This window comes from Molossus molossus, unplaced genomic scaffold (assembly GCF_014108415.1).
Source record: "Molossus molossus isolate mMolMol1 unplaced genomic scaffold, mMolMol1.p scaffold_m16_p_14, whole genome shotgun sequence".
NCBI classification, from domain to species: Eukaryota; Metazoa; Chordata; class Mammalia; order Chiroptera; family Molossidae; genus Molossus; species Molossus molossus.
Genome location: NW_023425349.1, coordinates 34,119,855 through 34,146,731, shown reverse-complemented (window position 1 = coordinate 34,146,731; position 26,877 = coordinate 34,119,855). Strand labels below are relative to the sequence as shown.

General features: G+C 43.7%; 1 protein-coding gene across 6 annotated transcripts in view; it reads left to right on the top strand.

Moving 5' to 3' along the window:
* Positions 1–26,877, top strand: part of RUSC2 (RUN and SH3 domain containing 2) — a 67,043-nt gene that overhangs the window by 35,999 nt on the left and 4,167 nt on the right. The window contains exons 1-6 of one of the 6 annotated variants that reach the window (XM_036261378.1): positions 9,566–9,845; positions 17,679–17,827; positions 18,455–19,769; positions 24,506–25,129; positions 25,344–25,529; positions 25,701–25,841. In XM_036261378.1, the coding sequence (XP_036117271.1) occupies positions 17,747–17,827; positions 18,455–19,769; positions 24,506–25,129; positions 25,344–25,529; positions 25,701–25,841 (2,347 nt within the window). In that variant the 5' untranslated portion in view covers positions 9,566–9,845; positions 17,679–17,746. Of the gene's footprint in view, positions 1–9,398; positions 9,846–17,678; positions 19,770–24,505; positions 25,130–25,343; positions 25,530–25,700; positions 25,842–26,877 lie in introns of those variants that run through there. The other 5 variants (XM_036261380.1, XM_036261377.1, XM_036261379.1 and 2 more) reach the window with 5 other exon arrangements.

Below are 26,877 nucleotides of genomic sequence, written 5' to 3'. Positions count from 1 at the left end.
CTGGAATCAAACCCGCAACTCTTTGCTCCACAGGCTGATGCTCTAACCACTGAGCAAAACCAGCCAGGGCTACATTTCTATTTTTTTAAAAGCCAAATGATAGAAAAGGACATTAGTGGGAAAACTGGCAAAATCCAAATAGTCTGCAGTTTAGTTAATAGTAATATACCCGATGTTAATTTCTTTTTTTTTGGCAAATGTACTATGATTATATAAAACGGTAACATTAAGGGAACTGGTTAAAGGACACAAATAGAAATGCTGAACAATCTTCTCAGCTTTTCCAAAAATTATTCCAAAATAGTTAATTTTGGAAAAGTCTTCACAATAAAAATAAAAAGGCAAATAGTGCCAAATCTGGGACAATCTGAACATCAAAATCAAGAAGAATATCCGCAATGGATTATGACCCAATGAATTTTTTTTAAAAAAAGAAAAGAATACAAGAGCCTGTACTGATACCAAATAAATAAGAGGAGAGGAAGGAAGGAAAAGGGAAATCTTTCTTATATTAGAATGGCAACTAATAAATGTAGACGGAATAATAGAAAATCATTATCTTTCAACCATCAGAGTAAATAACTGATTCAGTCAAAAATCATCAATGGATTACAGCATTTCTGTAAAACATTTATAGTTTGTACAGCATTTTCACACACTGGTTTGAGTAGGCTACTGTTAGTAGGCTATGGAGCAGGGGGTAGACTGTGTCTCCTTTTAGTCTCCACATCCTTTTTTTCACCTAGTGACTCCCCATGAAATAGACCAGGTCCAGGCATAAGAATGCTCAGTAACCAATGATTATATTCATATATGTTTTATTTTCACCACTCCTCGATCTCTCTAATAATCTCTTGTTACTTGCTTATCTTTGAGATTTTTATCTTTTATTCAAAACATTTCATACATAGCTGATACGTATTTTGTATCTGACATTCTTAATATCTGAAATTCTTGGAATAAAATGTATTATTTGTTGTTTTCTCTGTGACTTGCTCATAATGTCTTGCTTACATGTATGTTCATGATCTTTGATATAAACTAATTCTTGCTTGCTCTTTAATTTTGAGGATCTTGTCAACTTAAGTTGGTAATATTTTCCTCTAGAGAAGATTTGTCTCTGCTTCTGCTAAAAGTTGGAGGGAACTACCACCCCTGGCTCACTTGAGCTTATTTTGAGGGTCTCAGCTTAACGTGGAGGTCTCGGGTTTAGCTCCTTCACCTTTCTAGTGGCCCAAGGCTTGTCATTCTGACCACACAATTAGAATGGTTGGGAAATTGGCCCACAAGGAACTCTGGTCCTCCCCCTTGCTTACTACCCCTTGCTCATGATTTTTTCCCCTTTTGGGGGCTGGGGAGGCAGACTCGGAAATTTATTTATTGTGAGTCCTGAAATGCTTTTCAAAGTGTATGTTATACAAGTATATGTTAAGCCCAGCCGGTGTGGTTCAGTGGTTGAGCATCAACCCATGCACCAAGAGGTCACTTGTTCAATTCTCAGTCAGGGCATATGCCCAGGTTGTTGGCCAAATCCCCAGTGTGGGACATGCAGGAGGCGGCCAATTGAAGATCTCTCTCATCGATGTTTCTATCTCTCTCTCTCTCTCTCTCTCTCCCCCTTCCTCTCTCTCTAAAATCAATAAAGAAAAAAAAATTTTTAAGGTATATGTTAAAAGGGGGACATCTGTAATACTTTCAACAATTAAAAAAAGAAGAAGTGTATACAAAAATAGTTTTAAAAAATCACAATGGAATACTATTCGGCTGTAAAGGAAATCTTACCCTTTGCAACAGCATGGATGGACCTGGAGAGCATTATGCTACATGAAATAAGCCAGTCAGAGACAAATACCATATGATTTCATTCAGATATGGCATCTAGTGAACAAAACTAACAAGCAAAATAGAGACACTAAGATAGAGAGCAGGCTAACAGCTGTCTGGGATGGAGGTGGTGGGCGAAGGGGGTGGAGGGATTGAGCAAAAAAGAAAAAAGCTCATGGACAGGGATAACAGTGTGGTAATTGCCAGGGGGAGGGAGTGGAGGAGGTAGAGGAGGATATGGGTGAGGGTGAGTGGTGATGGAAGTAGACTTGACTTGGGGTAGTGAACGAACGCACAATACAGTGTACAGATGATGTGTTGTGGAATTGTGCACCTGAAACTTGTATAATTTTGTTAACCAGTGTCACTCCAATAAATTCAGTAAAAAGGAGAAAAAATTAAAAAAATAAACAAAATAAAAGTATGTGTTATATAGGTTTAGTTTTTTGCACAAGTAAATCCCTTAATTATCTTGTTCACTCTAATGCAAGTAGCAAAGCCTACTTTTTAATTCTCTTTTAAGCCTTCTTCTATACCAGTAAACATTCATTATAAACATAATTTCTGCCCTGGCTGGTTTGCTAGGTGGTTAGAGCATCAGCCTGCAGACCGAAGAGCCATGGGTTTGACTCTCGTCAAGGACATGTGCCTCGGTTGCGGTTCTGTCCCCAGCCCAGGTCGGGGTCATGAGGGAGGCAACCAATTGATGTGTTCCTCTCACATCAATGTTTCTCTCTATCTCTCTCCTTTCCACTCTGTCTGAAAAAATAAAAATGGAAAAAAATCCTCAGGTGAGGATTAAAACAAATTTACATAATTTCTGTGGTTCAATTATATTCCACTGCATTGCTAAACCACTGTTTAATTGTCCATTTTTCTACTGGATATGTAGAATGTTTTCAGTTTTTTGCTGTTGCAAATAATCCTGCAATGAACATTATTATGGTAATGTGAGGTAAATTGGGATAGGGGTGGTATAAAGAAAAGCATATTGCCCTGGCCGGTTTGGCTCAGCGGTCAGAGCGTCGGCCTGCGGTACGGAGAGACCCGGGTTCGGTTCCCGCTAAGGGCATGTACCTCGGTTGCAGTTTGTCCCCGGCCCTGGTCGGTCGTGCGGGTGGCAGCCACTCGATGTGTTCCTTTCACATCGATGTTTCTCTCTCTCTCTCTGTTCCCCTCTCTCCCTCCCACTGTACCTGAACAAAAAAAAAGGGGAAAATGTCCTTGGGTGAGGATAAAAAAAAAGAAAGAAAGAAAAGCATATTGCCTGGCGGTGTGGCTCAGTGGTTGAACGTCAACCCATGCACCAGAAAGTCACCAGTTTGATTCCCGGTCAGGACACATGCCCAGGTTGTGGGCCAAATCCCCAGTGGGGGGCATGCAGGAGGCAGCCAATTGATATTCTCTCTCGTCAATGTTTCTATGTCTCTCTCCTTTCCTCTCTCTAAAATCAATAAAGAAAAAAAATTGTTTTAAAGAAAAAGCATAGCTGTTACTCTGGGCAAGGGTTGTACACTCAAATGCCTTATAGAATCCAGGCAAATAAGTAAAGTGAACCAGTGAAGCTGGCAAGGTACAAAAGACCATAACAAGTGGTGGGTGCCCTAGGAGGGCAGGTCAGTTGGTCCTGATACACCAAGGGTGTGGGTTCAGTCCCTGGTCAGGACACATTCAAGAATCAATGAATACACAACTAAGAGGGACCAAAAAAATCAATATTTCTCTTTCTTTCTCTCTCAAATCAATTTTTTTAAAAAGTGGTGGGAATACGTCAAACTGAAGGGCACATGCCCATCTTATGAGGGCAACCACTTCTCAAATCCAGCTAATTGTTACCATCTAGGAATGGGGGCCTGGCATGTTCGGTTCTTCTGATTTTTCAAGCAAGATAACCTGGAAACTCAGATTATTTTTTTTATAAATAGTCAAATTTTTTATGGTGACATTTTTACTATGCAAGCTACATAAAACCTATTGACACACAAGGTATGAGTGTCAGGCTGTCTCTTTTCAACTTTTGCTCTATGGTCATGACTGTGGGAATAAATGGTTGGGAAGTATTGACTGAAGACACAGCTGTTCAGTCATCTTTCCATCCTCAGTATAAAAATAGAAAGAAACGAGGGTTAAGAGTTTAAGATCTCAGCATTGAAGATTTATTTACTAAGACTCAGCTTTTTGGTTTTTGTCTTCTTTCCGGTCCTCCTTCTCATTAAATATGCTATTCGAGGCTAAGCTTCTGAAAACGTACTTGGGTTCAGCTAGCCCCGTTGGGCTTGCCGCCCAGTAGCTTTACCAAACAAACAGGAGTGGTGCTCTACTAAACGCCTAAGTTCTGTGCTCATAATTATCAAAATATATGACACAGCCCACACTCCAAAAGTAGCTGTCATCAAGAGATAAATAACAGAATAAAATGGCCACAGCTTGATACCCAGTGAGTTGTGCAAACAGTTAATATTGAAGAAGTTCAGAAGAAAGACTTCCATGATAACAGAATATGGAATAAAGTTGGCATGCCATGGAACATGATTGGATAAGTGGGAAGGAACTTTGAACACCACATTAAAGAAGTTGGATTATCCTATAGGCAGTTGGGAGCCACTGGAAGCTTTTTAATAGGTAACATATTGAAGGTAGTACTTTGAGGAGATTAATCTTATATCAGTATATAGGCTAGCTGAAAGAGCCAGAATGAAAGCAAGAAAAATAGTGCGAAGACTATATAAAAATCTAGAGGAGAGGTAATGCAGGTCTGAATTAGGATGATAGGAATTAGGGATGGGGTGGGAACTTGAAAGGTAATATAATAAGGGTTAAGGACACTGACTTTGGAATCAGACGAATCTGTATCTGAATCCTAGCTCAAACATTTACTGACTGAGTTGCCTTAGGGAAATTATTTAATATTGCTGAGCCTCAGAGTTCTCATCTATAAAATAGTGATAACAATACTTAGTTTAGAGAATGGCTATATGGATTAAATGAGATAATGTAAGTAAGTGCTTAGCCCAATAGCTGGATTATAGTAAAAACACAATAAATGATTAGATCAGTGCCTAAAACTTTGGAAGGAAGACTCAGCATAACTTGGTGATTATCTGAATGTGAAGAGAGAGTCCAGATGACTCAACATTTTCAATCTTGTGTTACTAGTAGTCCAAAGAAAACTGACTTCAAATAGAAAAATCAGTTTGGCTTTAAGATGTGTTGAATTTGAGGTGATAGTAAGAAGTATCTAATGGGCGATTGGAGATTTGATTCTCAAAGTTCAGGAAGAATGTAAGATTTGGAAATCAACAGCATAATGGGAAGGCTAAACACTTCTCCGGTTGAAGATTCAGTTCTGAGCCTTGTTGTAAATCTACATTTAAATATGGGCCAGGTATTGTTTTATTAAACAATGAAGAAAGAATGATTTAAGAAGTAGAACTATGAGGATTGGTATTACAGAAACCAAAGGGGGGGAGGATATCTCAATAGTAGAGGATGGCTAAGTGTCAGACATTTAAATATTATACGTTCAAAAATTATAACTGCTTCAGACAGATCAAGTATTACAAAAAGACAGATTGCTGGTGCTTAAGAAATGGTTAAGGAAAAAGAAGAGTTAACATAGTCCACTTTTTAAATAATTTTGGTGTTGAAAACAAAAGAAAGAGGGAATTGTCTGAGATTCCTGGGTTGAATGCCAGTGATGGCTAAGATAAAAGACAAAGTGATTGCTCCATTTTAAAATCCTCCTAACAGCCCTGGCTGGTTTGGCTCAGCAGTTAGAGCGTTGGCCTGCGGTCTGGAGAGACCCGGGTTCGGTTCCCCCTAAGGGTATGTACCTCGGTTGCAGTTTGTGCAGTTTGTCCCCGGCCCTGGTCATGTGGGTGGCAGCCACTCGGCCCTGGTCATGTGGGTGGGAGCCACTCGATGTGTCCCTTTCACGTCGATGTTTCTCTCTCTCTCTCTCTTTCCCTCCCACTCTATCTGAACAAAATATCAAAAAATGTCCTCGGGTGAGAATTAAATAAATAAATAAATAGAATCCTCCCAGCATATCAGGGTTCAAATTTCTCTGCATCATCATCAACACTTTTTATTGTCTGTCTTTTTTATTTTAGTCAGTCTAGTAGGGTAAAGTGGTATCTCATTTTAGTTTTTATTTGCATTTCCCTAGTAATTAATGATGTTGAGATTCGTTTAATGTGCCATTGACCATTTGTATGTCTTCTTTGGAGAAATGCCGATTCAGATCCTTCACACACATTTTAATTAAATTTTATGTCTTTTTATTGTTGAATTGTAAGAATTTTTTATATATTCTGGATAGAAGTCCCTTATCAGATATGTGATTTGCAAATATTTTCTCCCATCCTGTAGATTGTGTTTTTACTAACTTGATTGTGTCCTTAAAAGCACAAAAGTTTTCAATTTTTTTAAGTTCACCTTACAGTTTTTTATTTTGACACTTATATTTTTGGTATTATGTCTAAGAATGTGTTGTCTAACTCAAGATCATAAAAAGTTATTCTTTGTTTCCTAAGCTTTCTTAATTGACCTTTTATTTCCCCCACATGAACAGCGGGGGTCTTCTCTTCCAAGCCTTTTGAGTCAGTTCTACCCACCACACACTCAAGGAACATCTCTTTTTAGACTACTCTTATTGAACAAGACTGTTTAACCACCTTTTATATGCCAAACACCATGTTAGGTTTTATGGAAAAGACAAAATAAAAATTATTCTGTTGCCCTGGCCATTTTGGCTCAGCAGTTAGAACGTCAGCCCAGGGACCAATGAATCTCAGATTCTATTTCGGCCAAGGGCACATACCTCAGTTGCAGTCCATCCCTGGCCCTGGTCGGGGTCATGCGGGAGGCAACCAGTTGATGTGTCTCTCTCACATCGATGTTCTTTCTCTCTCCCTCTCTCCCACTCTATCTGAAGATAAATGGAAAAATATATTTGGGTGAGAATTAAAAAAAATTATACTGTCATGTGCACTGACTATTGGGGATACAAAGATTAATATAACTTGGAATGTGCAGTCTAGAAGAGACATTAAGGCAGAATGCAAAGAAAGAACTATAATCATGTCAAATGAGAAATGATTTACTTAATCCTTAAACTTACCATGGACTGTATTAGTTTCTGATGATAGTTGATGTAAGATGTGTTGTTTTTTTTTTAATGATGCTACTTGGCGATATGAGAAATTGCCAATTCTATATCAATCCCCTGGTTTTTGTGGGACTTTTTTCTTGTCTATAAAATCAACAACCTGCCCTGGCCGGTTTGGCTCAGTAATTAGAGCATCAGCCCATGGACCAAAGAGTTACGGGTTTGATTGCGGCCAAGGGCACGTACCTCGATTGCGGTTTGTCCCTGGCCCGGGTTGGGGCCATGCAGGTGGCAACCAATCAATGTGTCTCTCTTACATCGATGTTTCTCTCTCTTTCTCCTCCCTCTCTCCCTCTTGCTCTATCTGAAGATAAATGTAAAAATATCCTGGGATGAGGATAAAAAAAAAGTTAACAACCTGCAGCCATGATTCAGAAGACAGAGAGATCATTTCTGGCTCTGGGGTGATCAGTGAAGATTGATGGGGGAGTTGATCTGGGCCTTGCAGGTCTGGGATAATTCTGAGTGTAGCCAAGTATAAGAGGCAGGAGAATCTGAATGAACAAAGGCAGCAGAGTGAAAATGAGCTTATAAAACAGGTTTGAAGGACTACATGATGGGATGTGGGAAGTAAGTTTGGGTAGAGAAGCAGTAGAGAGACCCAAGATGAAGGACCTTGAAAGCCAAAATGAGAAGTTTAAACTTGATTCTCTGGGTAATGAGAAACCATTAAAGGGATAGGAGGAGTGGCATATTGAAGAAAGAAGGTGCTTTAGGGAGATGAATCTGGCAGTACTAGAAGGTAAATTGCAGGTGAGCAGACTAGTTAAGAGGCAGTTGAGGTGTATAATATGACACTATTTGTATTTTGTTTCTACTGAGAAAAGAATTTGATCTTTCATCGGAAGCCTTATAGATCTTGGGCAATAGTAGGTGGAAAGTAGGTGACAATGTGGTCTGTGACATAGTAAAATAAGCCAAGCACTGGAAATATGAGAGCGGCCACTTTCTATATAAGCAACTGGAAACATTTCATAAAGAGTGGCTCTCCAGTGCAATGCATGGTTTAGCTTCAAAGAAATTTCAGGGACAAAGACCTGGGGCCCAGAATTCTTATAAGAAGAAGCTAGAACTCCAACTACTTGGTCATGGAAACTGACTTTGCCCTAATCTACAGCTGCTTATTTAACCCCCTTTGAAGTCTGTATCAGCTAGGGGAGAGGGAAGTACAGTGACTATTTCTGCTCCTTTTACTTTCCCTGTGAGGATCACTAATGATTAATTTTATGAATAGCAGCCTCTCTCTCTCCTTCCCTTCCTCGTTTCCTGCTTTGTAGGATCAAGGGTCTAAGGCCCCTCAAACATATTAAGGTTGGGGATAAGTTTTGGCATTTTAGCCACTTCTATTCTTCTCTGTATAATTCAGCTCATCTCAGCATAGCATCAGTGGGCACATGAGTTTCATAGACAATAGAAGAAGCAATAAGGGGAAAGAAACTATATCTCTTCTGGATCTTATGTGGTAGCTGCTATGTTCCTGGCCAGTGGACCCAAGCCTTCTTTCTAGGGACCTGATATTTAAGGGTTTGGCTATGGAACCCAGATAGTAGTCAACATTGGAAGGAGCCCCACGCAGGGCTAGAGCTTAGGGGCCAAGCCCAGCTTGAGACCATCTTTATGTTCAAGGGTGGTAGCAGGGAGCCGTGGCGTGAAGTAGACAGAGACATGCTGCTACCTGCTGGACAGTTGGCTCTGGCTGTGGCTTCTCTACTGTTCACTGATTGCCACAGAACTGGCCCAGAACATGAGCAGGGGAGGGGTAGAGGGCTCTGTAGGTCTACAGGCAGAACAGATATTTTTTTCTGAACTAGGGGAGACCATTTCCTTTCCTTAGCCTTCCTTTCCCTAGAAAATAGGCCTCCCACCCACTTGGCCTGCCCAAATGGATTGTGCCTCCCCACAGACCCAGCTGGACCCCACTCAGCACAGACCAAAACTGATGTCGGTGAGAGAGGGGAAGGTTCTACTCCATTTACATTAGAAGACCCTGTGTTAGGAAGGGGGCCTGCCGCCAACTTGGTCCTAAGGCTCACTACCACCCTGTGTATAGAAGCCTGCCTATGGCCCAGTCTCTCTTTTTTTCTGAGATAGACCTAATTTCTCTGAAGAGGCACGCCCTGAAAAGCCTAGTGCTAAGTCTAGACAGGCATCCATAAAGACAGAACTTGGTGTTACTGCTGGTCCTGCAGCCTCCCTTCAGGACTTCAGGAATCCCCTCCCAGGCCAGGGGCTCCACCCTGAGGTTAGTCTGGAATCCCAGTGAAAGGAAAAAGCTGGAAAACAAGAAATCATTCAGAGTGGGCAAAAAGAGGAGGGAGAGGTTTCTGGCTAAGATCTAAAAGGAGGGGCCAAAGGAAGGAAGGAAACTAAGCCTCTGCTCAGACGTTGTCCTGCGACTTTTAAGGACAAGAGAGGAGCTAGGCCCTGTGCTCTCCCTAATTTCCTTCGCTGCCCTGAGAGTTCTCATCTTCCAGCACTGACTGCCCTCGGAGGCGGTCTGCTTTCTGTACCCTCCCCCTTTCCTAGGCTAAAGGCCCTCGGGGACTGATAGGGAGGGAGGCTGAGCGGCTGTACTGTGGGCTTGCCTGCTCCTTTCCCTTCCCCCTTCCCTCAGCAGCAACGTCACCGCAGCACCAGCGGCAGCAGCGAGGATATTGGGGCTGGGATTGCGCAGCCTCCTTGCATTAGCAACGATGCCATTGTATTAGCAGAAATCAGATCTGAGGAAATCGGCCCAGCTCCCCGTGTGGTCCCGTGGAACAGTGCCTCAGCTGGAACTGTCAAGGTAGAGCTTGGTCGGAATGCAAAAGGCATAGAATCTTCGGGGGTCAGCGCAAGGCTCCTTACCAAGGTATGGCTCAGCGGAGCTGGGGGAGGGGCAGGGCAGGGATGGTAGGGTAACCGTCCAGAACATTTGGGCCCTAGCTTCTGAAGGTTGGCTTTGTCATTCCTAAAGAGAGTGAGAGCAAGCATGAGAGCAAACATTAAACAAGCTCATCCATGCATATATTTGGGCTGTGGTGCAGAGATGGGTAAAAGCCGAGGCTTGGGCTGATGGTTTCGGGGTTTTTTTTCTTTGGTTGGGTTTTGTTTTTTTGTGTGGGTTTTTTGTCAAGGAGTGGAAGAGCCCCTCCTTCCTCTCTGGGCATTTCTAATGAAGCTACTATAGTGTGGGTCAGGTGGAGGGGGTCAGGTCTAGAAACAAAGGCTTAATGGGAGGAGACACCACTAGAGCCACTGAGTTTATGATGGAGAACAAGCAGGGGTCTATGCAGCTTTCAAGAGGAAGGGCTGAGAAGCATGCAGCCCATCCTTTCCCTCCACACATGCATACATGCATACATGCATACATGCACATAGACACACATACCATATCTTGTGGCACTATGGGAGCCACCAGGCTCCAGGTAAGGATGGATAGAGTAAGAAAGAATGTTGACCAAGAGGCTCCACAGTATTGGGGGGAGGGAGGGAGAGGCAGCCACTGTAATGCCTAGGGCACCTTACCTGTTATAATCAGTCTTCTTATACAGACTTAGATTTCTAACAGGAAGAGACTTAAGCATAAGCTGATACTCCTGAATTCACCCTCCTGCTCTCTTTCCTCTAGTCCTTCCCAAGAGAGGACCCTGGAAGGAAAAAGGTTATCAGTCCTACTGAGGCTCCTCCTGGGACCTCAAGTCAAGGTCAGATTGCTGGAGAATAGCAACTGAGTACCACTGTCTTCCCCATCCTCCTTTAGGAGGCCAAGAAAAGAGGGAAGGGGTTCTGTTGACTGACAGAAAAATGCTTATGACCAAAGACAGGGTAAACCTGTCCTTGAAGTTTAGTAACATTTTCCTGCCCTATTAGTTACCCTATTCCTGAGCAGATAGAAAGTGTTCCTTAAATTCCCATTTCCTTGGACCACCTTGGTGGAATTTTCAAAAACATATGCTAATAGGAATCACTAGTTCCACATTGTGCAAATATATGATTGAGGAATATACTGGAAGTTGTAGGAAGGTGTTAGTTCCCAGGAAGCATTGAGGAATGTGAACTACAGAGCTGGGGAAAGAATTTGGGGGACTGTGAATGGGGTGGGGACGTGAGGGCTGGGAACTAGGGCAAGAGGTGAGATTGAAGAGTGTTAGAACATGGAGCAGTAATATGAAAGGGACAGTAAGGTTAGAGAACAGAGAAGTGAGTGAATGCAAATTATATAAGAGTCTGAAAAGAGCTCTTCCACCTCCTTGTTTTCTCTTCACCTTTATTAGAGCTCATGGGCCACAGTATGAAACTTGTCTTACTATGGAACAAACAAGTCACTCCCAGGAAAGAAGTCAAAGAGATGTGCTCTCACTAAATGTGCTCTGTGGTATTTGAAATCAAGTCCCCTGTACAAAATATTATTACATTCTTAACTGATCAAGAAAAAAAGGTCAAAAGTTAGGATTACTGAGACCCATCTTAATTTTGTCATTTATTCAGTGAGTGATCCTGGACAAGTCATTTTATTTTTCTGGGTGTCAACTTCCTTCTTGTTTAAGATGAAAGTGGTTCTGCCCACTTTGATGAGTTGTTGTGAGGATCAGTGAGGTGACACATGAAAATATGCATGTGAAAGTTTAAGGGTGGGGAAGACATGAATACAAAATTTCATGACATGCCTACAGAACTTCACCTTAGTTGGCTGAACTAGAGTTATCTGTGGAGAAACAATTGGCAGGCATTCCCCTTGGTAGAAGGAGTAAGACCCCCCAAGATACAAAAATATAAAATAGAATGAAATCAACCAGTGAAAGACCTTTATACTTAAAATATGATTTGATACAATCTAAAGGAAAAGCTAAAACTATACAGCTTTTAGAAAAAAAATCAGGAAATTTTGTTTATGGTCTTGGGATAGACAAAGATTTCTTAGGACATAGAAAGCTTTAACCTTAAAAGAAAAAAAAGATAAATGGAACTTCATACACTTAAAAACTTCTATTAGTTAAAACACACACACACACACCATTAAGAAAACAAATGGGTAAAGCCACATCTGATAAAAAGACTTATATCCATAATAAATTTTTTAAAACTCGTAAACTCAATTTAAAAAAAAAAAAAAAAAGACAAACAAGTCTATTTGGTTGGGTTGTTGTTAATCCTTACCCAAAGATATTTTTCCATTGATTTTTAGATAGAGTGGAAGGGAAGGAGGGAGAGAGAGAGAGAAACAAAACATTTTTGTGAGAGAGACACATCAATTGGTTGCCTCCCGCACTGGGGCTGGGGATCTAACCTGCAACCCAAGTACGTGCCTGTGACCAGGAATTGAACCCGAGACCCTTCAGTCCACGGGCTGATGCTCTAACCACTAAACCAAACCAGCCAGGGCAAAAAGTCTATTTTTAAATGGGTAAAATAGGAGTCAACAAATAACCAAGCACCTACTGTGTTCCAAGCACTATGTATAGGTTTTAGGGACACAGATTTGACTATATCACAGCTTTGGACCTCAAGGAACTGTACTCTAGTCTGGGGGACAGATATGTAAACATAACATTTAATACAACTGTCAGAGCCCTCCAGCCAAAGGTTCTTCATCACCTTCCATATCCATTTGTTCCTTATTCCTGGTTGAGAGGATCAGCTTTCTGTCTAGACTCTGTATGTCACTATGTTTTTCCATTTGAATGCATGTATGACCCAGTAATAGTTTTGTGGATCGGAATAATAAATTCTTATCCGTGTATACTAGTGAATGCCTCTTAAAAATGGTGCTTCAAAAGGGAGGGGGAAGTGCTCATTGAAGATCAAGTGATAGTTGTAGCCCATAGGTACTCCCAAAATTACTGCTATATAGACAAGAAAGTTTTCTTGCTCCTTTTAAATTTTTTTTTTTATCCTTACCTGAGGACATTTTTGCATTTATCTTCAGATAGAATGGGAAGGAGAGAGGGAGGAAGAGAGAGAGAGAGAAACATTGATGTGAGAGAGAGACATCAAGTGGTTGCCACCCACACGACCCCAACCAGGGCCAGGGACAAACTATAACCGAAGTTCATGCCTTTAGCGGGAACCGAACCTGGGACTCTCTGGTCCATGGGCCGACGCTCTAACTGCTGATCCAAACCGGCCAGGGCTCTATGCTCCTTTAAGTTCAGACCTTGGATTATGGCCTGGATCCTAGGGAAACCTAGTACCATATGTAAGGGGAAGCCCCCACCCCAACCCCTGAACCATGGTATCTGTGGTATTTAAAAGAAAAAACTGTTTAAATTATGTACATAATGGGTATTTATTATATAAAAATTAGAAAATACAAATGAAACAAAAGAATAAAATTTAAAAATAATCTAAAATCACTCAAGAGAGATATGCACACTGTTAACATTTGTTGTATATGCTTTTGAATTTTCTTCTAGGCATACCACTATGGTATGAATGTTTGTGTCCCCCAAAATTCATATGTTGAATTCTATCCCCCAAAGGTAATGAGAGTTAGAGGGGGCCTTTGGGAGGTGATTAGGTCCTTATAAAGGAGGCTCCAGAGAGGTCCCTTATCCTTTTCACCCCCTGGGGACACAGCAAGAAGGTGCCAGTTATGTACCAGAAAGAGGGTTTTCACCAGAATGCAACCATGCTGGCACTTTGATCTTGGACTTCCCAGCATCCAGAACTGTGAGAAATAAATTTCTGCCTTTCATAAGCCACCTAGTCTGAGGTACTTTGTTATAGCAACCTGAACTAAGACAGACACTTATTTACAAAAATGGTGTCAGACTGTACATGCTGTTTGTAATCTGCTATTTGCACTTAATATTTTGTGAACATTTTCCCAAGTCAATAATCATATTAACACATTATTTTAATGATGTTTTGTACATTTTTAAATTGACTATTATTGGAATTTTAGGGTGTTTCCAACTTTCTGTTATCTTTGTGGCATATGTATTTGAGCCCACAATTTTCTCAGCAAAGGAATAAAAGATGGGAGGAGTGAAGGGGAAATGATCTCATGTACCTCCTAGCAAAACTTTCCAAAAATTCCCTTTCTCTGTCTATGAAATCCCACACTTTAAGGCAGTTTTCCTCTCTTCTCATTCTCACCTTGTCTCCGCAGATGCCCAGTACCCTCCAATGCTCAACACTGGTTCCCTTCCTCACCTCTTCTTCCCTCTTCTCATAAGCCCTAATCCTTGCTTCTTATTTTTAAAAATGTTTTGTTATTTTTCTTGTCTAAATAGGCTTTACTGGGGCACCAGGCTGCCCTGAGTGCACCACGCCAGCTTCCCCCTGCGGCCCCCCCAAACATCCCCCCCCCCCGACTTCCCACGCAGTGCCAAATACTCATCAGCTCCTGAGGTGGTAGCTGCAGCGGCGATGCCCCATCCCGAGTCTAAAAAAGTTTTAAATAACAGCTTTATTAAGCTATAATTTATATGCTATAAAACTCACCCTTTTATAAAATTGAGATATAATGACATACCATAAAATCTCGTAGTTTTGATTTTATGCAGACTTGTATAACCATCACCATTGTCTAATTTCAGAACATTTGCATCACCCCCAGTAGAACCTCCATACCATCTGCAGTCACTCCCCATCCCGGCATCCCAGTCCCTGGCAATCGCTAACCTACACTCTGTTTCTGTTGATTTGCCTATGCTGGACGTTTCATGTAAATGGACTCATACAACATCATACAAAGCCGCCTTTTAGGACTGGCTTCTTTCATTTACCATTTTGAGGTTCATTCGTGTTGTAGCATGTATTAGTATTTCATTCCTTTTATTGCTAAATAATATTCTGTTACATGTACACACCACATTATGTTTATCCATTCATCAGTTGATGGACATTTTTATTGTTCCCATTTTTTGTTTTTGGCTACTATACATAATGCTGCTATGAATATTCATATACAAGCTTTTGTATAAACATTTTTTTTTTCTTTATTGATTTTTAGAAAGAGAAGAAGGGAGAGGGAGAGAGAGATAGAAATACTGATGAGAGAGAACATCGATTGGCCACCTCCAGTATGCTCCCCCACTAGGGATTTGGCCCCTAACCAGGGCATGTGCCCTGACCAGGAATCGAACCCGCACCCTTCTGGTGCATGGGTCGATGCTCAACCATGGAGCCACACCAACTGGGCTAAACATGTGTTTTCATTTCTCTTGGATATATACCTAGGAGTAGAATTGCTGGCTCATATACTAACTTTATGTTTAACATTTTGAGGAACTGCAGTACCGGTTTTATGTTGCCTCCAGCAATATCTGAGGGTTCTAATCTCTCCACAGCCTCACCAATGTTTGTTATTGTCTTTTATCTCAGCCAATGTGGGGGTGAAGTAGTATCTCACTGTGATTTTTATTTCTCTAATAGCTAATGAAGTTGAGCATATTTTCATGTACTTTTGGCCATTTATAGGTCTTCTTTGGAGAAGTCTATTTGAGTTCTTTGCCCAGTTTTTAATTGGGTTAACCTTTTGGTGCAGGGTCAATGCTTCTACCAACTGAGCCACACCAGCCAGGATGGATTATACATTTTTTATTGTTGAACTATAAGACTTCTGATCAGAAATCTCTTACCAGAAACATGCTTTGCAAATATTTTCTCCCATTCTGTGGGTTGTCTTTTCATTTTCCTGATGGTATCCTTTGAGGCACACAGGTTTTTAATTTTTATGAAGTTCACCTTACCTTACCTATTTTCTCACTTGTCACTTGTGTTTTGGGTGTCACATCTAAGAAACCATCACCTAACCCAAGATGACAAAGATTTATTCCCATGTTTTCTTCTATAACTCTTAATCTTATAGCTCAATTTAGCCTTTCTAGTTTCTGCCCTCCTCCTTATCTACTCATTACCTCAGTCAATACACAGAGGCTTGGAAGTCCAACGAAGGAGCTTTCCTCTCAGAAAAGAAAAAGATGGTAAATACTTGCTTTGAAATTTTAATATAATTTAACCTAACACACATAGTTATATTTTAATACTGTGTCTTTTACACATGTATTTATTAGCCATTTGAATTTGTTGTTGTTGTTGTTGTTGTTAATACTTACAGAGGATATTTTTTCCATTGATTTTTTTGTAGAAAGAGTGGAAAGGAGGGAGGGAAGAAGAGAGAGACAGAGAGAGAGAAGCATCAATGTGACAGAAACACATTGATTAGTTGCCTTCCACAGGGGCCCAAATGTGGCTGAGATCAAACCTGAAACCCAGGTACATGCCCTTGACTTGGAATCAAACCTGCGACCCTTCAGTGCATGGCCCAACGCTGTATCCACTGAGCAATACCAGCCAGGGATAGCCATTTGAATTTTTTATCTTATATATTACCTGTCCGTATCCTTGAGCATAAATTTGCCTAGCTCTTTATTGTGCTTTACATGAAGTGCCGTGACCCTGTGATCTAAATGATTTAAATTTTTAAAGATTGGTGGTATTAAGAGTTCAACTAAATGAGGGAGAACTTAGACAATGGGGGTTTAGACTCATGGTAGATGAAAGAAAAATGACAGGAATAAAAAGGGAAGGAAAAGAAATTAATGAATTAGGAGAAATTGGATATGAGGAGTCAGAGCAAGTAAAGACTGTTAGGATCTGAACTTGGTAGCACAGAAGACTAGAACTTGAGGAAGCCATTCTGCCTAGTCTGGCCAGGAGGCCAGAGAAGCTCAGAATGGGCTATGTGTACTTGGAGCCAGGAGACCTTGAATAAGAGAGAACTTTACCTTAGCCTATCAGAGGGAAAGCTGGGAAGAGAATACTTTCTAGAGGACCCCCATAGTGAAAGCTCCAGGCTAAAACTAAGCAGAATTTGGATACTTCAGAAGATCTATACCCTGAGCTAGACAAATATTAAGAATGTATTATTCCTCTTCTGTTTGCCAGGCCTTATGTGAGGTTGTGCTAGAATGATAGAAAAGAGATAAAAATAGACTCCACCTCCACTGAGAAGGAAGAGGTTGGCATCAGCCATACTTGCAGTCACTCTAATGCCCACCTTGGTCTTTGCATTCAAGAAGCTGCAATACTGTAGTAGGGAGAGTGAGTATCCTAAGCCCATAGCCATCAGACAGGGACAAGTATTCTGGGGCTTGGAGGAGGAGGAAAGGAGTCTGAGATGATATAGGGGTCAAATGATATAGTATACCTAAAAATGATATTTCTTGCAAAATTATAACTTATTGCTATGAGGACATGCTATAGAATTTGTGGTTTTCTCCTCATCTGTAAACTTCTGTGCTATAGCTGTGTCCAAGATATCTCTGTATCCCCTCAATGCTTAGCATCATATCAGACATCCTAGTGGTATTTTCTTAGTTATGCCACTATTCATACTTTTTTTGTACTCAGGATTAGTCATTGTTTACTGCTAAGAACAGGGTCCTTGAAAGAGAAGGAAATGCCGTCCCTGAGATCCCCAGATCTTCATATGTGGCATTAAAAGGGGTCTGGCTTTTTGTCGCAGTGGATGCACAGCAAACTTAAAATGAAGGGAAACTCAAGAGCTGGACCTGTGCGATGCAGAAAGTTTGTTGGGATACCCCTTGTCCTATCGGGTCGTGTTGTTAAGCTTCATCTTGACTCTGGTTCTTTTCTCCTCTCGAGCTCTTCTCCATCTGAAAATTATATGAGGGCATGTCCCAGACTTCCAGGGAAGTGACATTAGCTTCCCTTTCTTTCCCTTTCTCTCCAGGTGCCAAGCTCTCCTGATGAAATGTGTTCTGCCCCATTGGGCTCCGGGGGCAGTGTCTGGTGCTGTTGATGCCCTTGTTCGAACTTTCCAGAATGGATAGTCCCCCAAAGCTGACTGGAGAGACCCTCATCGTCCACCACATCCCCCTGGTACACTGTCAAGTCCCAGACAGGCAGTGCTGTGGAGGGGCAAGTGGAGGTAGTGGGAGCACAAGACCCAATCCCTTCTGCCCACCCGAGCTGGGCATAACCCAGCCTGATCAAGACCTAGGACAAGCTGATTCCCTGCTATACAACAGTCTGCACTCTGCTCCAGGGGGATCTGCATGGTCTGCAGACAGCAGCACCAAAAGTAGGGGTCGGGATGGAAGAGGCCCTGGGGCCCCTAAACGACATAATCCCTTCTTGCTGCAGGAGGGTGTGGCTGAGCCAGGACTTGGTGACCTATATGATGACAGCATTGGTGATAGTACTACCCAGCAGTCCTTCCACCTGCATGGAGCTGGCCAGCCCACCTTCCATCTCTCCTCTTTCCAGCTGCCACCACCTGGCCCCAGAGTGGGCAGGCCATGGGGGGCAACACAGAGTCGGGCTGGAGTGGTGGAGGGGCAGGAACAGGAGCCAGTGACCACTTTGGATACCCAGCAGTGTAGCACTAACCACTGCTGCCAACCAGAGCTGGAAACAGAGACCATGGAGCTGGATGAATGTGGGGGACCTGGTGGGAGTGGCAGTGGAGGGGGAGCCAGTGATACCTCTGGCTTTTCCTTTGACCAGGAATGGAAGCTCAGTTCAGATGAATCCCCAAGGAATCCTGGATGCTCAGGCTCAGGACCCCAGCACTGCCGCTGCAGTAGCACATCCAGTCAGTCTGAGGCAGCTGACCAGTCCATGGGCTATGTGAGTGACTCCTCCTGCAACAGCTCAGATGGTGTGCTGGTCACCTTCAGCACCCTCTACAATAAGATGCATGGCAACTCCCATGCCAATCTCAACTCTGCCCCACAATCTTGCAGCGACTCTTCCTTCTGCAGCCACTCAGACCCTGGCGCCTTCTACCTGGACCTGCAACCCTCCCCAGCTGAGTCTAAGATGTCTTGTGAGTCCCACCACCCTGATAGTGGAGGAAGGGAAGGGGGCTATGGTTGTCCTCATGCCTCATCTCCTGAGCTGGATGCCAACTGCAACTCCTACCGCCCACACTGTGAGCCCTGCCCAGCTGTGGCTGACCTCACAGCCTGCTTCCAGAGCCAGGCCCGTCTTGTTGTGGCCACACAGAATTACTATAAACTTGTCACCTGTGATCTGTCCTCCCAATCATCCCCAAGCCCTGCTGGCTCTTCCATCACCAGCTGCTCTGAAGAACACACCAAGATAAGTCCTGTACCAAGCTCTGGCCCAGACCCTGGCTCTAGCCAGCCCTCTGAGTATTATCTATTCCAGAAGCCAGAAGCCCAAACAGAGGAACAAGTTGGGCCTTTGGATGCTGCAACTCCCATGGGCCCCACTGTGATTGAGGGGCAAGTATACACTAATACTTCACCCCCCAACGTTAGCACTGGACGTCAGCGCTCTCGAAGCTATGATCGTAGCCTGGAGCGTAGCCCTCCTGTCCGCCTGGGCTCCCTGGAACGCATGTTGAGTTGCCCAGTGCGCCTGAGTGAGGGCCCTACAGCTCTGGCTGGGCCTAGCTCCCCACCTAGGCGGGTCACCTCCTTTGCTGAGCTCGCCAAGGGCCGGAAGAAAACTACAGGCTCTGGCTCCCCCCCACTTCGAGTGAGCATTGGGGACTCCTCCCAGGAGTTCTCACCCATTCAAGAAGCCCAACAAGATAGGGTGGGCTCACAGGATGAGGGTACTCACTGTAGCCATAGCCTACCACCCATGCCTTTGGGGCTAGGCATGGACTTAGTTGGCCCAGAGCCCTGGTCCACCCAGGTCCATCAGGGCCCCCAGTCCAGTGAGATGTCACCTGCTGTCCTCAGAGCTGCTGGGCAAGGCCCCCTGATGCAGCTGATGGATCCAGGCTCTGCTCTCCCAGGGAGCCCAGCCAACAGCCATACCCAGAGGGATGCAAGAGCTAGAGCTGACGGTAAGGACCCTAGAGGCTGGAGAATACCAGGATATATCCATGGTCTCCTCAGTGATAGGACCCTGTTAACCCCCCCCCCCCCTCCATCCATCCCACTAGAGGTTCCTTAGCCTAGATCAGTCATCTTCCAGTCCAGGGCATGTCCTACAGTCATAAAGGGGAGAAGGAGGTTAGAGGATAAAAAATACACTGAGGAGATAATATCAACAGGAATTAGAGGCTGACGTATTGGGAAAGGAAGCACTCAGAAGATTGTGATTCTAAGCCTGGATAACTGGAAAGATGATGATACATAATTAGGGACTGCAAACACAGAATTTAGATTTATTAGAAAAGGGATGAGCCATGAATTCAGTTTTGCACATTTAGGAATTTGCTGTGCTAAGGGTTATGTCTGAAAGCCGAAGGATATGTCCAACAGGCAAACCACACTGGGTGTCAGTGAAGTTCATTCTTTCATCAGTGATTGTGGCCATTCTTCAAAGACAGCAGGGATTAGCCAGTCCTTTGGAACCCACTCCCTTCTTAGATTGCATTGTCTGGCGGGTATATGTAGGCACAGGGGATCCCTCTACAAATAATTGGGTATAGCCATAGTGGGATGTGGATGGAACCACTGAAGGATTTTCATCAGGGAAGTGGCTTTTTTGTTTGTCTGTTTATAACAACTTAGTCTGTTTTGATTTGCATATTATAAAGATCACTGGTTGTTTGGGTGAAAGGTAGATTGAAAAGGACCCCTGGAGATCAGGAGACTACCATGAGGGGAGAATCGTTGACATAAAAGTGGTAATTGAAGCTATGAGTGGATGAGAGCATCCAGGGAGAACGTGTGGAGCTATAAAGGGAACAAGAACAGAGTCCTAGGGATACCGTGACTTAAGGGTGAGCAGAGCAACCCTCAAAGGAGACTAAGAAGAATTAGACAGGGAAATAGAAGGAAAACCAGGAGAGAGTGAAGTCACAGAACCAAAGGAGTAGAAAGTTTCAAAAAGAATTAGGTTCAACCAAATGAATTCTGAAAAGAAATCACTAAGAGTTAAGGCTGATAATACTAAAAGCAGCATTCAGGAATAGTGAGGATGGAAGCCAGATCTTAGAGGGTATGGCAGGAAGGGGAATGGGAGATAAAGGGAAATTTGCTGTGCTCTAGCCTTAGGTTGCCTTTCTTGGCTTATCAAAGGAAAGGAGTTAGAAAACCACAAATAGTATTATCTCTGCTGTTAGGGAGACATAGTCCAGCAGAAGATTTCACACTCCTAACATACACAGAGGAGCTGCCCTTGAGGGAGGGTATGAAGAAGGGTCTCTCAGGAAGATGGGGGTCTGAGACAGCAGGGATTAGCCAGTCCTTTGGAACCCACTCCCTTCTTAGATTGCATTGTCTGGCGGGTGTATGTAGGCACAGGGGATCTTGTGGCTGGCATTCTGAGAGCAAGAACAATCCTGGTCAGAGATGAGAGGAGAGGCATTAAAAGTTGTTTCTATCAGGTAAGACTTTTCATATCAAGATAGTGTGCTGTTCCTTAAGTCTCCAGTGACCCACCATAGGGCTCTTCTCTTGATTCTGTTTAAAAAAAAAAAAAAAATGTTTTTAAATAAAAAAACGAGTGACAAATCAATGAATTCATAAGTGACAAAAGAAGCTGAGGTCTCTGAGATCCTGAACAGCATACTCAAGATTCAGAAGGATCTTACCAAATCTGGAAAAACTAATAAAGCAGGGGCCAAAGTGAAGTTTGATATGTAAGCTGTACTTGAGTTATTTGGGATATTTACCAAACTCAGAATGAATCAGCACTTTTGAAGGGCTTTTAAAAAGTGAAAGTGACTGGATTTATTCATAGACTTCAGAAGGGAGGAGTTGATAGTTCCCCACTCCTCTGAACCAGCCAGTGCTCAGCTGGGAGCTCTGGGCCCTCCCTTTTAGGAAGAAATTGAGGGAGTGGGCTATGTCACCTACAGAAGAGCAGACTTGAGTGAATGTGGTCTCTCTCCAATTTTCTTAAGGACTGTCACATAGAAAAGAGAGAAAATTTGCTCTTGTGTTCCCTAGGGGTAGAACTGAGACCCATTCCCCACAATAGCCAACACCCCTTTCCCTCATTTTATTCCTCTGCAGGGAGGATTTTTTTTTTTTAATTTTTTTTATTGATTTTTTTTAGAAAGAATAAGGGAGAGGTAAAAACATTGATGTGAGAGAGAAACATCGATTGGCTGCCTCCTGCATGCCCCCTACTGAGGATTGAGCCCACAACCGGGAATCAAACTGGGACCTCTCAGCCCATGGGACAACACTCAGTACACTGAGCCATACAGACCAACAGTGGGGAGGATTTTTAAAAGAGTAGGACTAAATAGTCTAATTCAAATATATTTTATATAGGAGGTATGTAATAAAGCCAGGATTGGGAGGACCTAATCCGATAGCCAGGGTCAGCTCAGCCTTGAAATTTGATATTTAAATAAGTGGAAAGGAAGAGGACATTCCCAGCAGGACAGGTAGTGTGCTTAAAGATGAAACTGGAGTGGAAGGAGTGGGTAGTGTGAATGAGGATGGCAGGTGTGGAAGTGTGCGGGGAGAGAAGCCTAACCTGTGGCCAGTGTGGACACCTACCTGACTGAGAAGATTCAACTTTATTCTGTGGGCAGTAGTGGCCACAGGGATAAAATAAAATTGGTATTTTAGGAAGCAAGCTGATAAGAAGATTTGGATGCACTGAGGCTAGCCTTAACCAAAGGTTCAATAGAGATTCATTCATTTAACAAATCTTTATTCAGTACCTACTACATACCAGGCTGTGTTCTAGGCACTGGTGATACATCAATGAATAGTTTTTAAAACCCTGCTTTTCTGGAGCCCTTACAAGAAGTAACAGAGCCCAGACAGTGTGGCTCAGTGGATTGAGCTTCTTCCCATGGACTGAAAGGTCCCAGTTCAATTCCTGGTCAAGGCAGATGCCCAGGTTGCAGGCTCAATCCTTGATCAGGGACGTGCAGGAGGCAGCCGATCCATGTTTCTCTCTTACATCGATGTTTCCATCTCTCTCTCCCTTCCTCTCTATCTAAAAAATCAATAAAAAATTTTTTTAATTTTTTTAAAGACAATTAACAAATAACACTTCTGATAGTGGGGAAAAATGCTAAAAAGAAAATACAACAGGGTAATGAGATAGAGTGTAACTTGCCAGAGGGGCCGGGGTGGTCAGAATAAGTCTTACTGAGCAGGTGATGTTTAAGCTGATGCCTGAACGGTGAAAACATTTTGGCAGGAAGAAGAGCAGGTACAAAAAGCTTCGAGATGTTAATGAACATGGCATGTTAAGGACTGAAGGAGTATGGCTACAGTATAGTGAGCAAGGGAGAATGACAAAGTTTACTCTCTAAGCACTGACTGGGGATGACAGGAAGGTATGGTTTGAAAATATCCCCTGGGAGTGATTCTGAAACACCTCCCTAATGGGGTTGTGGTCACCATTCCTTTAAGAGTCACTGAAGTAAAGTAATGGGAAAAAATGAGGGATAGGAAAACCCAGCCTGATGCTATTTCATGTGTAGTGCAATGTGGTAAAGAGAACTTTAGCCCCAAAGTCAGACTCTGGCTTAGACAGAATTCTAGTTCTGCCACTTCCTAGTTGTGTGACCTTGGGCAAATGACTTCATCTCTGAATTTCCAATATCCTGATCTGTCCAATAAGGATGTAACTTCTGCCTCTCAGACTTGTTGAGTCGCTGAGCTGTGCTAGAAAGCCACACCCAGGTTTTTAAGCTGTGTGGCTGTGTATAGCATCACCTTGTGTTCATTCAGATATTTACAGTATGCACAGTATTTTATTAGAAGCACAACCCATACACAAAGACAAAGTGACCTGGAGTTTTGTGTTTAGTTCTGAGCCCCATGTTTTGAGGGACATTGTTCTGAGGATTGGCTGAAAGAGCAGGAGAGGACTGCTCTGGGGGAATACGTATGTGTAGAAGGAGCAGATTTGGACTATGAGGCTCCAATGCCTGGATCATGAAAGAGTAGGAGCAGGGTGAATAAGGGTTACAGGAGGCTGATTCTGGCTACAAGTAAAGAAAGACTTTATTATGGTTAAATTCACTCAAAAATGAAATGTGCCTACTTGGATGGACTAGGGGATGATGAGTGAAAGCTTGAAGTAAATTACCCTGGAAATCTGTGACTCTGACTCCAAGTCTTTGGGCCTTAGAAACAAAGAAAATGGTGATTCTGCCACAGACAGAAATGGAAGTCATCAGGAGAAAGGTGATGGATGAGCTGCTTTAAAATAGCAAATTTTACATGAAAGCAAAACCCTAAAGCAGAATGATCTAGAGAGCATAGGAAGGTCGGGGCTAAAGCTATGGGTTCGGGAGACACCTGTGTGAATATTTGTACTTCAGTAATACAGGGGAAATGTGTAAAGTGAGATATAAGAATTGAGCCTTAAGGTATATCCACCTTTGAAGTCAAGAAAATGAAGAGTGGGTAAACAGCTAAGAATACAAGACAGTTTAGTATCATATAAACAATAGGAAAAGTTTTTCAAAAGAAATGGGGAGCAGTGTCATATTCCACAAACTTGGACTCCCCTACCCAATTCAGTTCCTACAGCCCAGGTCCTGCCCATCTCTTTCCCCTTCCCCAGTGAGCATCTTCTGTCTGTGTCAGTGCTTCCTCTTGTGTGCTTCCAGTATCTGTCCATCTGATTCCTTCTCCATCCATGTTGCCACAGGGGGTGGTGCTGAGAGCCGACCAGTCCTTCGCTACAGCAAGGAGCAAAGGCCAACCACGCTGCCCATCCAGCCCTTCGTGTTCCAGCACCACTTCCCCAAGCAGCTGGCCAAGGCCCGGGCCCTCCACAGCCTTTCCCAGCTCTACAGCCTCTCGGGCTGCAGCCGTGCACAGCAGCCTGCCCCACTGGCTGCCCCCACAGCTCAAGTCCCTGCCTCAGATCCTTTAGGGGAGTCACAGGCATCCACCAACAGAGGTGCCAGGAAAGCTGGGCCTGAGCCAGAAACCTCACGACCGTCACCCCTGGGCAGCTACTCCCCTATCCGGAGTGCCGGCCCCTTTGGGCTCACCGACTCTTCTGCTTCCACTTCGTGCTCCCCTCCCCCAGAGCAGGCCACAGCCACAGAAAGCTCACCCCCATGGAGCCTCTCCTGTCCTGCTGTCCAGCCTGCCACTTCCCAGCAGCCCCAGAAGGAGGATCAGAAGATACTGACCTTGGCTGAGTACCGACTCCATGGAACAGGAAGTTTGCCTCCTCTGGGCTCCTGGAGATCTACCCTCAGCCGAGCAGAGAGCCTGGGCCGGGGAGGTGGCGAAGGCTGCATGGCCTCCAGGCCCAGCAACGGTAAGAGCTTCACAGCCTGCCCCAAACACTTTGATACCCCACCTTTGAATGGTTTCTTATACTCCTGCTGGGATCAGAGGTCAAAATATTTGCATCTTCTTCCCCAGCACTCACTCCCAACCCTCATGTTTCATATGGGCCCACTGGGTGGATATGAAATGCTGTCTCCTGCTAATTCTTGGCTGTCTCTTCTGCTAATCTGTTCTGCTTTCAGCTAACCACCTATCCCCTCAAGCACTCAAGTGGCGAGAATACAGGAGGAAGAACCCACTAGGGCCACCTGGTTTGTCAGGGAGCCTAGACCGAAGGCCACAGGAAGCTCGGCTGGCCCGAAGGAACCCCATCTTTGAATTCCCTGGCTCCCTCAGTGCTGCTGGCCACCTGAACTGCCGGCTGAATGGTGTGTGGGCCAGGTCCCCAGTACACCCAGGGCAGGCTCTGCCTTAGCTGGGAAGGGCTAGAGAAGGGGGTCAATCCCAAAGGAACATGTCCCGGAGGGTATAAGACACAGAACTAAGCTGCAACTCTTGGAAAGAGAGTTCTTGGGATTGATTTTTCTCTTTTTTTCCAGGTCAAATAGTGAAGCCATTACCACTGACCTGCCCTGACTTCCAAGATCCCTTTTCCTTGACTGAAAAACCTCCAGCTGAGTTTTGTCTGTCCCCAGATGGCAACTCAGAAGCCATTTCAATTGATCTGCTTCAGAAAAAAGGTGGGTATTACCCCCAGCTCAGGCCAGAAATTCTGTTGTCACTATTTGTTTTTTGTTTTTGTTTTCTTCATTGTTTAGAGAGAGAGAGATGGAAACATCGATGAGAGAGAACATCGATTGTCCGCCTCATGCATTCCTCCCACTGGGTATTTGGCCCACAACCTGGGCATGTGCCCTGACCAGGAATCGAACTGGTGACCTCATGTTGCATGGGTCGACGTTCAACCACTGAGCCACACTGGCTGGGCTGTTGTCACTATTTGTGCCTGTTGCCTTGCTATCTGGCCCTCCAGAATATTTCCCTCTCTTAGAATTCCAAGTGCCAGGAAGGAATTAGAAAGCACAGCCATTGGGGCAAGAAGCCTATGTACCATGAGTATGTGCAAGTGAGCAAGGGCCATTTATCAGATGCTTGGGAGTCAGGCTTCAGTCTCTTCTCTCCAGGAGCTTAGTGAGGGAGACTGCATGTCATAAATAAATGTACATGTGCTCTAGAGGAGGGAACTCAGTTGCTACAGGGTAAATGAGATGTAACATCTAGTAAGATACAGACTGACAGGGAGTCACTTTAGTTAGTAAATAAGGGACCATAAGAGAGAGAGCAGTTTCAGTGAGATGATGGAGAGAAAAAATTGAGAGGCTGAAGGGGAAGGAGCCTATTAAAAGAAAGATGAAGCTAAAGAACCTTTCAGAGGCAGAGTGGGAGATCCAGAGCTTAGGGAGAGGGAAGAACCTTGGGCAAGCCCTGGCTGGTTTGACTCAGCGGTTAAAGCGTCAGCCTGCAGTCCAGAGAGACCCGGGTTCAATTCCCGCTAAGGGCATGTACCTTGGTTGCAGTTTGTCCCCGGTCCTGGTTGGTCCTGTGGGTGGCAGCCACTCAATGTGTCCCTTTCACGTCGATGTCTCTCTCTCTCTTTCCCTCTCTCTCCCTCCCACTCTACCTGAACAAAAAATGGAAAAATGTCCTCGGGTGAGGATAAAAAAAAAAAAAAAGAACCTTTGGCAAGAAGGGGAACAGCCACTTTCCTCCAAGATG